This window comes from Lagopus leucura, unplaced genomic scaffold, assembly GCF_019238085.1.
Source record: "Lagopus leucura isolate 7727_CA_CO unplaced genomic scaffold, USGS_WTPT01 Super-Scaffold_100001, whole genome shotgun sequence".
NCBI lineage: Eukaryota > Metazoa > Chordata > Aves > Galliformes > Phasianidae > Lagopus > Lagopus leucura.
Genome location: NW_024962262.1, coordinates 92,281,171 through 92,298,440, shown reverse-complemented (window position 1 = coordinate 92,298,440; position 17,270 = coordinate 92,281,171). Strand labels below are relative to the sequence as shown.

General features: G+C 38.3%; 1 protein-coding gene and 1 long non-coding RNA gene across 3 annotated transcripts in view; one reads left to right on the top strand and one right to left on the bottom strand.

The window, feature by feature from the left end:
- ALCAM (activated leukocyte cell adhesion molecule) overlaps positions 1–14,214 on the top strand; it is a 121,789-nt gene extending 107,575 nt beyond the window's left edge. Inside the window, exons 12-16 of the mRNA XM_042866476.1 lie at positions 954–1,086; positions 1,789–1,827; positions 2,156–2,273; positions 9,036–9,152; positions 11,835–14,214. Of these exons, the coding sequence (XP_042722410.1) occupies positions 954–1,086; positions 1,789–1,827; positions 2,156–2,273; positions 9,036–9,123 (378 nt within the window). The 3' untranslated portion in view covers positions 9,124–9,152; positions 11,835–14,214. The remainder of the gene's footprint in view (positions 1–953; positions 1,087–1,788; positions 1,828–2,155; positions 2,274–9,035; positions 9,153–11,834) is intronic.
- LOC122177270 lies at positions 1,642–15,866 on the bottom strand. 2 transcript variants are annotated; one of them, XR_006178027.1, is made up of 10 exons: positions 14,279–15,866; positions 9,493–9,621; positions 9,255–9,342; positions 8,093–8,193; positions 6,989–7,204; positions 6,848–6,911; positions 5,897–5,937; positions 5,571–5,644; positions 4,235–4,302; positions 1,642–2,255 (listed from the first exon to the last, which is right to left on the bottom strand). It is a non-coding gene; the product is annotated as an uncharacterized LOC122177270 (long non-coding RNA). The 2 variants fall into 2 exon arrangements; XR_006178026.1 differs by lacking the exon at positions 9,493–9,621 and having other exon boundaries at positions 1,646–2,255.
- Between the last annotated feature and the right edge of the window lie 1,404 nt (positions 15,867–17,270).

Genomic DNA, 17,270 nt, shown 5'->3' with positions numbered 1-17,270 from the left:
ATATGTTATTTTTGTGTGGTTATATCATTGTTTCTTACTGCGTTTTGGAAACAAAACCAAAATGCAGTCAGCCTGGGGGAGAAATATGAAGACTTAAGCAGCTTGAAAAATATCTGAAAAAAGAGCAAACTGAAATATCTTCATATTGATAACCAAAACACATGCAGAGAATTGCCATATTTTGTCTGGATGGGAAAAATAAATTAGATGCGTATACAAACATTTGAAGACTGAAAGTATAATGCCCATTGTTCCTGCAGATTTCACTGCTTCCTAAGGTTTTGCTTTAGCCCTTCATAAATTACATGACTGTGAAAACATGCCCATTTACTTGCAACTGTAGGTTAGGAATTGTGTTGAGTCTATATAACTAATTAATTGAAAATAATGTTTTTCTGGACATGGTATTAATGTAAGAATGGTGTACAGCAAATTTAAGGAACACCTTCATCACCATTACAGCACTGATGCTGCAGGTACCACTAAATAGGTGTGGCTTGGCAAAATGATTCTTGGGTGGAAACAACTCATGATTTGGAATCTTGTAAAGTGGAAATCTTACAGTGGTCATAAAGAAATGCAAACTTAGACATCTCATTTTGGGGTTTCCTTGGAGAATTTTGTTCTTTGGATATTCTTTAAATAGTTGGAATAAACAAAAACAAGTACAGGGTCTGGTGAACTTTTGAAAAATACCTCTTTAGAAGTCTTATTGCAGTATGTCCTGGGCAAAATGTAGATACAGCTACAAGAAAAGACTGGGCAATCCAAATGTTTGCATTACCATGTAATAATGAATTATTTCTATTGTCATTTGGAAAAGTTATTTGGAAAACTGAAATATGGTTGATTGTTATTTCTCTCTAAACATTTTCATTGCGTAAATACAGATAATAAATTCTTTGTTGTTTGCTTTTTTCAAGGATGCTAACCTTCATTTTTTACCTTTTCAGACAGAGGAGACCAAGTATGTTAATGGAAAATTTTCCAGTAAAATTATAATTGCTCCTGAGGAAAATGTAACATTAACATGCATTGCAGAAAATCAGCTAGAAAGGACTGTGACCTCTCTGAATGTCTCTGCTAGTGAGTATCTTCTAAAGACCATTTTTCTGAAAGTTGTAGTTCCACATAGAGTATCCACACTTCATGCACAAATGAAGACTAGATGTGCATAATAATGTTGGTAGTAACGTAGTTACCTTTTTGTCTCAAAAGCAATAGAACCATTAATAGTATAGTAGAATGCAGAATGTGTTGATAGCTTTCTGAATGAAGCTGCGTAGTCTTCCTTGACTAGTTATATCATGTATGCAATGTATTCATTTTATATTCAATGTAAGTATACAATATATATATTTATAAAACATGAGTTTTGTGTGTAATTTGTGTAATATTACACCATAATGGTACAAAAGAATGTACATTTAGTATAATAAAATATTACTTACAAAAGACAAAGTCTTTATTTATTACTACATAACCATCTTTTACTCCTCAAATTCCAGTTTGTCATTAGTGGTATTGACTTTTTCAATTTTCAGTGAGGGAATATATTAAGAAGCTAATAGTTGTGAAAGAGGAACACATAAATATTTCTGAGATTAATATTATAGTATTGAACAAGATTCTTCAGTTGGATATCTTACAGTTATAAAAGAATAACTTCTTCTTAAAGATGTTTGGCAAATATTGCATTATTTTTTTAGTGTCACTGATGCAAATAATTATAAGTAATATTCAGGTTATCACATGTTTTATCTTTAATTTTAACATTTTTCATTTCAGTAAGTATTCCAGAGTACGATGAACCAGAGGACAGAAATGGTATGTACAGTTTTCTATCTCCATAATCCTTTCTGTTCATTGCCTCAGATTAAGACATATGCAGAATCACTGAACAGTCCCTCGTAATAGGACTCAACTTGATCTGTAGCAGGTGGCACCATGATTGACTAGGAACATGACTTCCTTGAAGCTTTAAGTGTTGTGTTTTTTTCGCTTGGTCTTTTTGAAACAGTTCTTTTTTTTTCTTTTCCTTTTTTCATTTTGATGTTCTGACTCCTTTTCTCATTTCTAATGCAAGTATTTTTAAAATGCTGTATTACTTTTCTTCATCATAAGTTAACTCATTAACTTTTCTTCTTTGCTTCAGATGACAACAGTGAAAAGGTTAATGACCAGGCAAAACTAATAGTGGGGATTGTAGTCGGTCTTCTGTTGGTTGCCCTGGTTGCAGGTGTTGTCTACTGGCTCTATGTGAAGAAATCAAAGTAAGAATTTATGAAAAACTTGATACTAAATTTTAAAAAATAATCATAAACACAAACATATATTTACCTGTTTTCCTTCCTGCAGCATTCCAGTAGTCTGACAGGGACAAGTTGTTATACTAAGTGCATTTAATAGAGAAAGGAAACTTGACACTTCTGATTGGCATGCCCTAAAGCTCAACAAGATATTTCTCTTGGATAAAGGCAGCTTACTCCAAGACTTTTCATAGTTAGCTGTCTCTAATGAGGTTCTATTTCCTGACAGCCAAATCTGAGCTGATATGGTACCTGTGAGTTAATTGTGGGAAGTCACCTCCTATGTGGCTCAATTGCTACTGGAAATTGTCTACACTTAAAAATTTGGGTAACTCTTCTGCTTTAAAACGCGGACTAAATTGCAGAACAGATCTAAATTATCTAGGTCCTTCATTCATTCATTCATTCACATATACTTTGAGATCTATAGAAGTAAAAATGGTAAACATAGACCTTTTGTTGCAGAAAAGATAGAAGCCGTCATCCAAATGAGTGTTTTACCAACCTAAGCTAGCACAGGATTTGCCATTGAGGTCTGCTTGGCTTTCAAGTTTTTGTATTATCACTCAGGCCCACTTTGAGATCATCCAGTTCATTTTATTAAAGTGTAGCCATTTTTCTCCATAATTTTAAAGATGGCCATGACTGTGTGCCATTTGGCCTTATCATCATATATGTGTCCCAAGGGAGAACTTAGAACAGGCTTGCTGTCTGGAAGGTTGTTGTTAAGTACTTTTTAAATAGGGAGATTAAAGAAGTTATGCATAATAAAAACAAATCAGCACAAGTATATAAAAAAAAATCTTAAAGTTCTTTTTGTGACTTTTCATTACAGTTAGCTCAAATGAAATCTAAAATGTGTGACAGAAAAGTGACAAAGTGTAACAAAGAATTCTCAATCTACTTTTCTTATAAAATGCAGGGTTTTTTTTATATTACATAAGGAATGTTCTCTAGACATAACTAAGTAGTTTTTAGAAGTTCTGCAAATAAAGAACTGCTGATTTTGACAGAGCACAAAACCACATTCAGATACTATGGAAGGGTGGGGAAGCAATTTTTTTTTTTTTTTCCAAAGGTCATGCTTCTTTTGCTTACTAATTAAGAAGTAATAATAGAACCATAGAATCGTTACAGTTGGAAAACTTAAAATCATCTAGTAAAATAACGTTGAGCTCCTCCTCCTACACTTTGCTACTCTTGTAATAATGTCTAGAATCATTTTCTCTCATCTGTTTTGAATATGAGAATGTGCAGTCATAAAATGATGCAGTGATTGGGTTTTTGCAAGAGGTGGTAGGATACAAGGAGGGCAGAGAAGGTAAAGTATCTTTCTCTGCACCATTTATATATTGTGGTGAGAGCCGATTAGAAACCTAGATTACAGGATGTCATTTGCTGAAATGAGCTTGTGATTTAAGATAGCTTTTTCCTCTTCTAATATAGGATACATTATATTCTAAATGGAATATTCTATATTCTTTTTTCTTTTCCTTGTGCTCAATTTCTCTTATACATGCTTCAAGTAAAATTAGAGCTTGAATTTATTAAAAAGGTTCACCAGGAACAAAAAAATAACAATAAAAAACCTTTATAGTTAAATAATAGTCTTCCTATTTCATACAATGTTGCTGGCTTCTGAAACCCTTAATTGATATATTGTCACTGACAATCTCATGTTCTCAGCATATATTGAAGTTGACCTGTTTTTATCCTCCCTAACTTGTGTATGCCGTACTTGCAAGAGCAAGCTGAATTCTCTGACAAGTTTTTCAGCATAAATTATAATCTAGAAGTAAAAATACTCCTTGTAAAAAGCACCTTACACCTTCAGTTACAGTCTGTGTCCAATCACAACTGTCCATCCCCGTGCAGGCCAACAGATAGTAGTCACTTATTGAACCCACCCTTGAACAGTAACTCACCTAATCTCTATCCCTAAAGTGACGCCAAAGGAAAGTCTGAGAAGGCAGCAGCACAGAACTTTCCAAGTCTGCCGAGGCAAGAAAAACATTACTTTTGTCATTATGGGTGTTGTGGTTTGCATAATCTTCTATTGTTTTGTCTTCCACGCTAAGTAGAAATTACACTTGTAGCTTTGGAATATATTCACAATAAATCACTTATAGAGTTATTCACTGTCTCAGCTCCACTTGATGCAAAAGCTGATTATTGTCACATATTCTTCTCACTATGAATATTATCCCATGAATCAGGGCCTCATCTGTATTCCATGTCCTGCAACCAGCCCTGTCTCACGTTAAGAGCTGAGGCTCCCTATCCCAGCATGCTTTGTCTCTCCTTCATCTGAGCAGAAGGCGAAATGCTTGTTTTCTACAGCTTTGTCCATTTTCCAAAAAGCATATAATGAACTAATTAGCACTGATCAGAGGATATAATATGGCACTGAAGAATCTTACTAAAACTTTTGCTGTATCTTAATTAAGCAGTTCTAGAACACCCATCTTCTGTAAATCCTTTATATACAAAATTTTCATGTTGCCAGAAACTAATGAGAGTTCTGTACACATTAAAGGTTCAGAAAGAAAGCAACATACCCAGCAACCTTTATCCCTGTTCTCCAGGCATGGAAGTGCAGCATGTAGATTTAAAATGCAGTGAAAGTATATGCAGCTGGGCAAATTGAAGCACAGCAGCAGTCTTGAAATTGTTCATGCTCAGAGCACAACAAAATATTGAAATTCTCCTTAGATCACAGTAATCAAGAATGTTGCTTGACTCGCTCTGAAACTGAACACTTGAAGCATAGCAATTCTGCTTTACTGATACTTTATAGGAAATCAGCATACGAAACCAAATGTAGCAGGACAAATATACAGGCAACTTGCTGTATGTTTACAACAAGATGCAGCACTTGCATTGTTTTTCATGCAATTGCTTTCCAGAGAAAAGACCAAGTTAAGAACAACTCCCGAAGCGTCAGTTAACATCACAAAACTTGCATGAAAATGGAATAAATTGAATTTACGAAAATTGCTCCTTTGTTATGTTTTTCTTTTTGCCTTTTTTCCTACAAATAGGCATTTAAAAGTAATTGTAGGAATTAGAAGGCAAAATTGGAGTGAAGGGTAAGAGGTTGCAAATAGTCCAGGTTTGGTGGGGTGAGATCCTCAGCTCCTACAAAATCCTTTTCAGCATTGCAGTTCAGTGTCTTAACATGCCTTTCAAATGTGTTGCTGACAGTGAAGTTCATAGCTCTTGCTTCAACACTTAGAACTCCATCTATGTGTGTTTTCTTACCTGTCATTATCACAAGCTTGATAACAAGACAAAGGCACTGCAGATTTTCTTCTTCAGCAGAATTCCAGCTGAGGCTTGGTTGCATGAGATAAAAAGAAATTAGGAGTTAAATTCCAAGGAGATATATATGTATGTGTGTGTGTGTGTGTGTAACCTATATGCAGAGTGTATTTACAGTAAAGCAAGTAAAACAATGGAGATAGGAAAAAAAATTCCTTATATTAAGAAAAGCATTATAAAAAATATTTAAACAAAACGTGTGAAAATAATGGCCCCTCAACACACACTCAAAAGAAAACCGAAGACCTCATTTTGGCACTACTTACAGAGACATTTTGATTAGCATTCCCTGAGGATAATCATTTTCCTGAAGAGCGAGCATAGATAAATGTAAAATATGAGTCATGATTTTAGCAAGAACTTGCAATGATCTGTTTTAAAAATGATTAAAAAAAGAAGAAAAAAAAAACCAGCCAAGAGATATAAGTAAGCTCATATTAATACAATCAGCTTTCACAATATCATAGAATCCTAGAATGGCTTGGGTTGGAAGGGACCTCAAAAGATGATCTGGTTCCAACTCTCCTGCTGGGGGGCAGGGTTGCCAACCACTAGATTAGGCTGCCCAGGAACCCATCAAGCCTGGCCTTGAATATCTTCAGGGATTGTGTAACATTGCCAAAGCATACTAAAATAGGGGCTTATCGGATCTGTTCATCATTTGTGTGAGATGACAGAGTTGCCCATTCCTCTGCTGTTGGCACAGCACTGCCAATGGATCACACTGCTGCAACTCAGTCCAAATTTTGATTCTGTCCCTTAATAATACTATTTAGCACAAAAAATAACAGAAATAGAATTTGTACTGAGGTGTTGAATCTGCCCATATATCAGCATTTGGTGATCAGCAAGATCACCAAGACACTAGAATTGAACTTTGTATGTATTTCAGTCTCAGATGCTGAAAATCTAAATCTGTCTGGCTTTCTGACATGAAAAGCTGCTCTGATTTCAGACAAGCAACGCTCACTGTACTCCACATCAGGATTCTGGGGAACTCTCTTTCAAAGTCAGAATGCTGCCTTTCACCTCTCCATTCTCACCCCTTTTGGCTCTAGGAAAACAGAGATGGCATTTAGTGAGGGAATACCATGGTTCCATTGAATGCAGAGCTACAGTGAAACACCTGAAAAATAAATCTTGATAGCAATGCAGGACCTACCAGCTGTAGTCATTGATCCATTTTAACCTGATCAAAGAACAGTAATGCCACTTACTTACAGTTTCCTGTTGTTAGGCGGTTAGGTGTCAGGTCATTCGAGATCCAGTTCGCTTTAGGTCCTATAAAAAAACGTGGATAAGAGGCCAAAAAAAGGCATCATGCTGAGCCATGCCAATAGTCTGTCCATTCCACTCACTTGTCTGCAGCAGCAGCCCCAGTGCCCATGTACAGCACTGTGAGAGCAGATGAGCACAGCGCTGCTTCCCCACCTCCAGCTCATATCAGCTCTGGCAGTTGCCCAGATCCAGATTCTTTCAGCTTTTCATCTCTTTCCTTATCATCTCCAGTTTTGTGAAAGACTTCTTTGTGGAAAAGGCTTCTTAACTGTGACAAGACAGATTCTGTGCTCTACCTAAAACAGACAAATTTTTACATTTATATTTAATTAGAAAAAATAATTTTCCAAATTTTTAAAGGCTTTGTTTATTTGGATATTTTGTTTGTTTGCTTTTTAACTAGGATTAAAGAGATTTGTGAAGGGTTACTATGATCACAGGAGAGGGTTGACCTCTACCAAATCATTGGATTTTCTTCTTCATTACATCTTACATCCTTTCCTCCTGTGCACTTATTGTGTTCCAGGCTCTTAGATATCTGAAGAAAGTAGGAAGTTCACAGTATGATAGAAACTTACCACTGTAGAACGTGTTCCTTCAAGTATCAAGTTTGGCATTTTAAAATTAGATTTGCCTGTGACAATCAGTAGTTTGAATCTGTGTATAAGAAGGTTTACAGCAAAACTGGTTCTGCACAGACACCTGCCCTTCTGACAGTCACACAAGCAGAACAGAGGCAGTCTGAGAACATTGGTAAAAGATAAGTGTAACTTGGAAGAATTACAAGTTTGAACCACCTAGGAAGTAACCTACTTCAAAACTTTTCCCATTCAGCGTACTCCATGGGGTTTGGGACCCTGAATTGCACGCCCTCTGGCACAGCCCATCATACACTGCTCCCACCAGCAGCTGTCACAGCATTCCCAGGGGTGCTAAGGAGCAGGTGCATTAGCACCTCGTAGAAGCTTGCTGAGATAAGCACTAAATAGTGCTTTATTGACAGTACCTTTCACTGCTCCTTCAGTTCAGGGCACGCACAGTGCTCAGCCCTGGCTCGCAGCCTTTGCTCAGATGGAGGATGTGCACTGAAACACTCCAATAGCAAAAAATTGGAATTGGTGGTTTTGTAAGGTACATACCTGCATGGTGTCAGCGTCCCATGTCACACTTCTTTGCCTACCTACCTGTGTCTTCATTGCATTTTGCAAGTCAGTGTCACTGCAGATCTTTACTCTGAAGCAAGGGTGAGCATATGCATAAATCTGTCACAACAGATGTTACTTTTCTGTAGGGGAAACAAATTATCCTTAGAGAAAATGCCTATACCATAATCTGCTTTGACACGAGGGATTTACTTTGTCCCACTCAAACACATTTGCCCATTTACATTTTAAAAATTGTGGCCTTCAAAATGTTATCGCAGCTCTGCAGGAATCTTTCACCTTGGCAGACAGTGAGGCTTCTCACACATTAAATGAATGGCTTAGTGGTTTTATTGTGCTAAGCCAAACTAAGCACTTAACTCATTAATTCATCTCCACCACTCGTATTAAAGACAACCTGCTATTTAAAACGAGGCATACCTCTTTTCTCCCCCTCAAACATTTATACAATCCCTTTTTTACTTAAACCTTGTCAGTCAGAGCCAGCACAGATCTGGAAGACAGAATGTTTTCTTTTTTTGGTGCTGCCTGAATTTTCCTTAAATTTCTTCACAGTTAAAGAGCTGCTGTTTGGCACAGCTTCTGAAAGTCAATTACTACGAGTACACAAAAGATTGCTAGGTTGATCAAGATATCTTAGCCATACTTGTAACATTTTAGTATGCCTTAAAGCAAACTCTTGTTTATTGAAACAAGCTTCACAATTAATTTGTCGAGATACATGAATCTGCACAACCAATTCAACCATTCTTGCTAGCTCAGAATAATTCTGGATTTCCCAAGATATAGAACACACAAGCATGGCTTCAGTGGGAAAACTGGTGCTATTGGTCCATTTACAATCATATGCAAGCCTATTGCTCTGCTCCGAGCAGAACTGTAAGAGGAGGGAGCAGCATCGTTAATGTGTGTATGGAACAAAGTGCTGTAAAAGTGCAAAAATGACCCTAATTTTTCATTCTAGGACAGCGTCAAAACATGTAGACAAAGATCTCGGAAATATAGAAGAAAATAAAAAACTAGAAGAAAACAATCATAAATCTGAGACTTAAGAGACAAAATGTGTCAGTCATCATTCCAGGTAGGTGTTTCATACTGCAAAATTTAACACCTGGCCACCTCTTCTCTCTCTCGCAATCCATGTCTAACAATCACAGGATTAGCTCAGGTTTCTGTTGCTTACCCTTTGGGCATAGGAAATAGAGTGGTTTTGGACTCTGGTGATATGAAGACAGACAGACTCAAGTCCCCAGCCAGTTACAAGTTCTAACCTGCATAGACACACATTAAAGAAATAAGTTATAAGTTAGATATAAGGTAGTACTTGGCTTTTTGGCTTTTTTTTTTTTTTTTTTTTTAATTGTGCACTTGGGGAATTGAAAAAAATAATTATATAATATACCACTGTGGTATATACCTACCTGTGCATTTGTGTGGTAGAAGGTGTGTAGGTAACATTTAGAAGGTTTTGAGTTATGGCTTTAAATGCTCACGGGAGCACTCTTGCGTTACTGGAAGCAGTATTTCTTGATGGGCTTTATTCATCAGTGCTGCAAAAGGCACAAACCTTTTCTAAGAATAAAATCATTCTTTTATTCAGGACCTCACAAAGTGGTATGATTCTCCACATGCTCTTGGAAAGAGATACTGTATGTTAAGCTAGTAAAAGTGCAACAGGTATACAAGCTTGCCCAGCCGGGATCTGTGTAAAATAAAGTGTGCAAAAATAAACAGACACAGAAGTTCTGTCTGGAGTTACTGGGCACTACGAAGCACCAACAGCACCACCCAGTGCCTGCACGTCTATACACCACTGCTGCATACCCACATGCCATATCTTGCTACTTGGTACTCAAAGTGAGAGTTCAGAACATTTTTCTGAGCAACACAAGTAATTTTAGATTAACTTTGTGGTAGGTCACCATACTCAGTTTTCTTGAATTAATCATCAGCTGATCGTTAAAAGGGGAGTAGTACATGTTCAGCAGCACAGTGTTTGGAGTTCCTCGATAGAAAAGCAGTGGATGGCCCTGAGTAACTAAATAGCACTGGATACCTATTCTGGGCTGCAGGACTTTAAAGCATATGGTGGGATGATGACATTTCTCATTTGCATAAGAATACAGCTCTGATTATGGATCATTTCACTACATTAGTACTATCTGAAATTTAAAAATAAACCTCATTATTTTTGTACTAAAGAAAAATGATTATAGAGTATATGAAGAGATGCAGTATTCCCGTGTGCCCCTTTCGTTGGAGTTTCCTTGGGATTGGGAATTTCCAAGTAATACCTTATGAGTGACTTAAAAGTCTTAAAAGTGAAAACTAAATTTGGATTTTGAAAAAGTCACAGTGTACATACATTCCTACAGGAAAATTCTGCCATCTCCTCAGCTGGGGGTTATTCTGTATTTATTTGTTTTTCTGGACTTTGTACTTTCCACGGCATTGCAATATTGAGGGGATTAGGTGGAGACGAAATTGCTGAAGATGTTTATTAGCCATAGCAGTTCAAATAGCATCACAAGCCTTCAGTGCCATCTTTTATTACAGTTTTTTATTTTGTTGGGTCAGTAGTCCTGCATCAATTAAAGCTTATCCATAAGTACATTACCTACCAGATAGACTTTGCTTTAGGAACTACATTGCAACAGCTGCTATCATGAAGGAAAGTGTTCTTTTAAACTGGGAGAAGAAAGTATTCTATAGATTCTATAATCATAGAATCGCAAGGTTGGAAACGACCTGCAAGATCATCTAGTCCAACCCTCCTCTCATTACCTTTGCTACCACAAGCACTAAACCATCTCTCATAGCTCCTCATCCAGACGCCTCTTGAACACTGCCAGGGACGGCGACTCCACCACCTCCCTGGGCAGCCATTCCAGTGCCTGACCACTCTCTGAGAGAAAAAGTTCTTCCTTATGTCTAACCTAAACCTCCTCTGGCACAACTTGTGGACATTTCCTCTGGTCCTGTTTGTTGCCTGGGAGAAGAGGCCAAACCCTTCCTCATCACAGCCTCCCTTCAGGAAGTTGTAGAGTGCAATGAGGTCTCCCCTGAGCCTCCTCCAGACTAAATAATCCCAGCTCCCTCAGCTGCACCTTGTAAAACTTGTGCTCCAGACCCCTCACCAGTTTTTTTGCCCTTCTCTGCACACGTTCCAGGGCCTCAGTGTCTTTCTTGTAGAGGGGCCCAAAACAGAACACGTACTCAAGATACAGCCTTACCAGTGCTGAGTACAGAGAGATGATCACCTCCCTGTTCCTGCTGGCCACGCTATTTCTAATGCACGCCAGGATGCCGTTGGCCCTCTTTGCCACCTGGGCACACTGTCAGCTCATGCTCAGCTGAGCATCAGCCAACAGCCCCAGGTCCCTTTCCTCTTCACAGTCATCCAGCCACTCATCCCCAAGCCAACAGTGCTGCATGGGGTTGTGCCCAAAGTGCAGGACCCAGCACTTGGCCTTGTTGAACCTCATCCCATTCACCTCAGCCCAGCAATCCAGCTTACCTCGATCCCTCTGAATGGCTTCCCTACACTCAGGCAGATCGACACCACCTCCCAACTTGGTGTCATCTGCAAACTTACTGAGGGTGCACTCAATCCCTTCATCTAGGTCATCAATAAAGATATTAAACAAGATGGGAAGTACTGCTAATTAGCTTTTTGTTTGGGGGTCAGAATGCTGAGCAGTTATGTTGATTAACATGTTTAAATCTAAACCTGCTTAACTGCCTTTATCTTTCATGTTTTCAGAGAATACATGTAGACCAATTGAAGCATGAACGTGGATTGTATTTAAACGTATACAAAGAAGTGACAGCTATTCATGGTTCAAGTATTAAACAGATCATACTACCAAGTTTTCAGCGGATTTTAGACACAATTATCTCAAGCTAAAACAAACAAACAAACAAACAACAACAACAAACAAAACAACAACAACAAAAAAACCCAACACACAGAATAACTAATTTTGGCAACAGCCATGATAATAGGTCACCATGTTGTGTTCTGTTTAAACTATTTTTTTGTAAATGTCTGCACTGAAGATTTCTTTTTGTTTGCCTTTATGTAAATTTTTTACGTAGCTATTTTTATACACTGTAAGGCTTTGTTCTGGGAGTTGCTGTTATTCTGATGTATAGTGTAATGGTTTGATTTCAATTGTTTTTATGGCACCCTTTGGGCAGGTACATGTCTAATTCTGATTGTTATCAGTGAAACCTCTGCTTTGTAGCAAATACCTAAAGCGTAAGATTGTCTTAAAGGAAAACATTGATCTCCTTTTTCATTTTTTAGAAGTCACAGTAAAGAGGAGAGCTGACAATTGTGACAAAAATAAGCCGAATTGTTAATAACAGTGAGAATTTAAGAAGTCTGAGGGAAAGCAAACAGCCAGAAAGGGAATAAAGAATTTCAATGGAGAAGGCTGGGAGCTGAGCAAGGAACACAGTGAAACACTCATAGCCTACGTGCAGATGGTGGCCTGTGGTCCTTTCCTTTTAAAGCAAGGCGTACGTTTTACTCATACATTGCCTGTTGTCCTTCGTGTTAAAATTAGGATAAGGAACTGGATTTCTGGTTTGATTTTGATTCCTTTACGTTATCCGCTGCCTTAAAGTACTGTACCTTTTCTTCATTTCAAAGAGATATCAGTCAGAATTGGAGATTTTTTAAAAAAAGGTGATCATATCAAAGCTGCATTTTTTTCCACAAAAATAGAATATATATATTTTTTGTGTGTTTTGTTAACTATGCTACAGATATTGAATGCACCTTGAGATAATTTTAGTGTTTTTAACTGGTACCTAATTTATCAAACAGTACATATAATTGTAACAATGAAATGTCTATGTATCTTTAGTTACATTCAAGTTTGTAACTTTATAAACATGTTTTAAGCTTGAGGAAATTTTTAGAACGGTACTGATAAGAAAATGGTTTAGGGTGAATGGCTGATAGAGAATTGTTGTTAAGGGAGAGGGAAGTTTCATTCTGCGAGGAAGGATTGTTTTGGGAAGAAAGTGATAGGTGGATTGATGGAGAGGAACAGCAAAGCACGCAGAACATCAGGTTTCCTTTTACAAATATCCAGGGAAAAAAGTATGTTTTTATAGACTGGTAGGCAAAAAAGACTATAAATAAATAAATAAATAAAAGAAAGAGATGGACGTTAGGAAATGTATTTTGCCACTTTTGCATTATTTAGGGGGGAAGAAAACACTGTTACTTGTAAATTTGTAAAATGTTATATGTCTGGGCAGTAGTGACTGATGTCTTAATAAAAGCTTCCTGTAGTGCATTGGCATGGATTAAAATACATAAGAAGTCCTATAGACTCTATGCTGTATAAAATACTAGAGGGAAATCCTGTTATATGCCTCTAAACTTTTGATTTGTTACTGTTTTATTTGGCAAAGAGGAGAAAAAAAAATTATAATCTTGGTCAGTATTTAAACCAAAGTAAAATGGGGGAAAAACCAAAGTGATTTGTTTTGCATGGCTAAGCCATTATGTTATCTCTGTAAATATTGTGATTTTTTTTTTTCTTTTTAGAATTTTGTTAAAAAAATTCTAAAATTTTTAAACACCTGTTTTTCCAAAATAAAACGTGAACACACAAAGCAGTTACTTTATATACAAATATATCTTTTTTTTTCTTTTGGTGCGAGAACACTGCCAAGTGATAACACATTTTTTTAACAAATCACAGTGGGCGTGACTCTAAACAGGAAAAAAAGTTGCAACAGAATGCTGGGAAGGAGTATGCAAAAATCAACCGTCTGTTTATAACACTACAAATAGTTTTTAAACACAGAGAAGAAACCTCCAAAGATCATCAGGGAAAGCATAGGGAAGGGTTGAAAATGTTCGTACCACTGTCTTGGGAGCATGGTGGAAGAAGAGAAGAACAAAAGTCCTTCGACTTCCACAGCTATGAGAAAGGAATTAGAAGACCTTCTCATCCTTTGGAATTCTGCTAGATCTCCTATGCACTTTAAATCGTCAGTCCTAGGAGCCGCGTTTTTCACTGCTCCACGTTCACTGTAGGCACGTTTCAAGAACCAAGAGCGCAAAAGAATTGATGTTTCTATCCATGCCTAAACAACAATAAAACTGAAGTATATCTTCACTTGCCTGTCTGAAATCTCACTTTGAAAGAACGCACATGAATGTGAGTGGGGCACTTTACTTACCAAGCTTGTGCTGTTGCTGACTGTGATACTGCAAATATACATCTGCAGAATCCCACTGGTGCAGAGTCCCATGAGGTCTGGGGAGTTCTGTGTGGCTGTATGGGCCTTCTCTCGGAGCAGATGGTCAGGACCTAGAGAGAATCAGCACTCACTTAAGAGAAATATAACTGTCCCATGCTGCCTCATAGGTACCTGATACCCCCCATGAGGTTGGCATGTGTCTCCACATGCAACCTTGTTAAAAGAAACACTCTTGGAAGGACTCTTAGGGGTCCTGTTGAAATCTAATGTTGTACACCGCTCCGGTGTCAGCTTCAATTTACCACATGTAGGAAGGAAAAAAAAAAATCCCTCCACAGAAATGGTTTAAAACAAAAAGAGCACACAGTGGAACAAACCCAACCTCTACCTCTTGAGGTTGGGAAATTAAGACTGCTTGTGATATCTGTTCATGGCTGTACAGAAAAGTGTCACTGAGCTTGGAACAAACCAAGAGGCTGTCTGCATGGTGCAGAAGCAGCATCCTGCAAGGAGAGCCCATAGGCTTCTCAAGCCAGTCATTTTTTAAGACCACAGAAGCAATATCTCAAAACTGCAGCTCAATGTAATAGATGAACAAAACACTAGCACAGAAACATTTGGTAATGGCATGTCCAGAAGGTGAGGCCTTCTGAAGGAACAGGGAGTGCTTGGAATCAACGTGAGAAAAGGCAAAGAATTAGGTGGATTTTGTACTGGGTCTGAGTCCTACAGAACAGCTTACTTTCCAGGATTTTATGCACCTCCAACTATACTTCTTGAGTTAGCAGATGTTCAGACCGTTAATTAGTGTTAAATTCTTACCAGATTGCTTACCAGTAAAACAGACTATCCACATGCCATCATCTGTACTGCCCATGACATGCCATCATCAACCAGCAATACAGATGGTTCACGCAATATGTTACAACTTTCCCTGCACACAGAGTTTTCATGATGATGTTCTGCTTTGAAATACAGAGACAAGTCAGTAACTTCTAAATTGCACATTGATGACTTGAGCATAATGGAATGCTGACACGTTTCACCCATATTGGTAGCAGCCATAGAGACAGGCAAAGGTGGTGTTGTGGTTTTTTATTTTTTAAGTAATTTCTTCATGGAACTTCCAAGTTCATCTAATATCCTCAGCTGTTGCAGTTCAGTCTGATTTACTTGTACTACCACATGTAGCTGGTAGCCAGGTACTTTCCTGTTGGCTTCATGTTTTGTGTCATTGCATGTGTGACGGTCACACATTTGCAGTTACCTCAGCTAAGATTAATGATGACATATGGAATGAGATCTTGCCCTCCTGTGTCAACCACATCTGTGCAAATGTTTTCTTTTGATGAAAAAGCATCTCCATCCAGGTATCTGCTTCCAAAAATTAGCTGCTACAGCTTTTTTGAACAGCGTGCTCCTGCAGTCAAGATAGCCCAAGCTGTGGAGTTGGAGAGAACACAGGAGGCCCATGACTTCTGCACATTACATACCTGTGTCTCTGGAAGAGGGTGGGATCCTCGGGCTGGCAGAAACCATCTTAGCTCCAGTGCTGAACAAGGGGAACCTCAGCCTTTCCTCACAGCACTTTGCTACAGGCTGAGCACACTGTAGTACTACAGGCGGGCAGGGAGCAAGGTGGAGAGGCTGAAAAACAAAATGGAACATACATACAAAAAAAACCCACCACCACACATTAAAAAGTGCTTCATGTGTCATGCAGCACACACATTTAATAATTTGTTTCAAATTGTCAGAATCAGTAGCTAAGTTTATTACTTATTATCTAATTACATCAAAATCAATTTATTTACTAAGATCAACTCCAGCCAGACAGCCACTCACTATCAGCCACTCGGTTCTTTAAAAGTCCTGTAATTTGCACATTTTTCTAAATAGAAATATTTACTCTGTTAGCAGCAAAGCACTCACTTTGATGTAGTAATGAATTTCAGCTTGAAAAGGTAGAGACTAAGTATTATGAAATTTTGTTCCTTAATCAGAAAACAGTAATGTACCTCCACCATATGTCCTCATCCCCAAATATTTTTCTTGTTCTCATGTTTCCATCTGATGTGCAGAGAAGGCCTGTGCAGTCCTGCATGTCCTGTCCTAGTGCTTTCTCTCATCTCCTGTGATGTGCAGATTGATTCCCAGCTGCCCTCACCGTCACTCGTTTATTTGTAGGACAGATTATTTTTTTGGCTCACCCTCCTCCTCCCACTCACACAACAACACATAACATAAAATAAATGGCATGCAGGAATTTTCACCCTGGAGTGTCAGCACAAGCACTGTGTTTAAGGACATGATCTTTTTTCATGTGTTTCAGCTCATGCAGCTGTGATACAAGGACTATTGCAGACTGCCCAGTCCTGTGCTTGAGAGGGACCTGAGGAGAAAGGCAGCATCCTACCCCTTTAAGAACAGATCCAGTTTACTTTAAAGTCATTTCCATCCATTTACTTTCTCACCTTTAAAACTTTCTCTGTCTTTTAGTCCAAACCTGGTCCAAAGAAGGGCAACAAGGCTTGCGAAGAGCTTGGAGAATGTGCCCTATGAGGAGAGACTGAAGGAACTGGGGCTGTTTAGTCTGGGGAAGAGGAGGCTGAGGGGAGACCTTATTGCTCTCTTCCAATATCTGAAAGGTGCTTACAGTGGGAGCAGGGTTGGTCTCTTCTCACTGGTGACAGGATGAGGGGAAATGGCCTCAAGTTGTGCCAGGGTAAGTTTAGACTGGATATCAAGGAAAACCTTCTTTACAGAAAGGGTTGTTAAGCACTGGAATAGGCTCCCCAGGGAGGTGGTTGAGTCACCATCCCTGGATGTATTTAAAAACCATTTGGATGTGGTGCTCAGGGACATGATTTAGCAGACGATTGTTAGAGTTAGGGTAGTATGGTTAGGTTGTGGTTGGACTCAATGATCTTTAAGGTCTTTTCCAAGCTGAGCAATTCTATGATTCCAACCT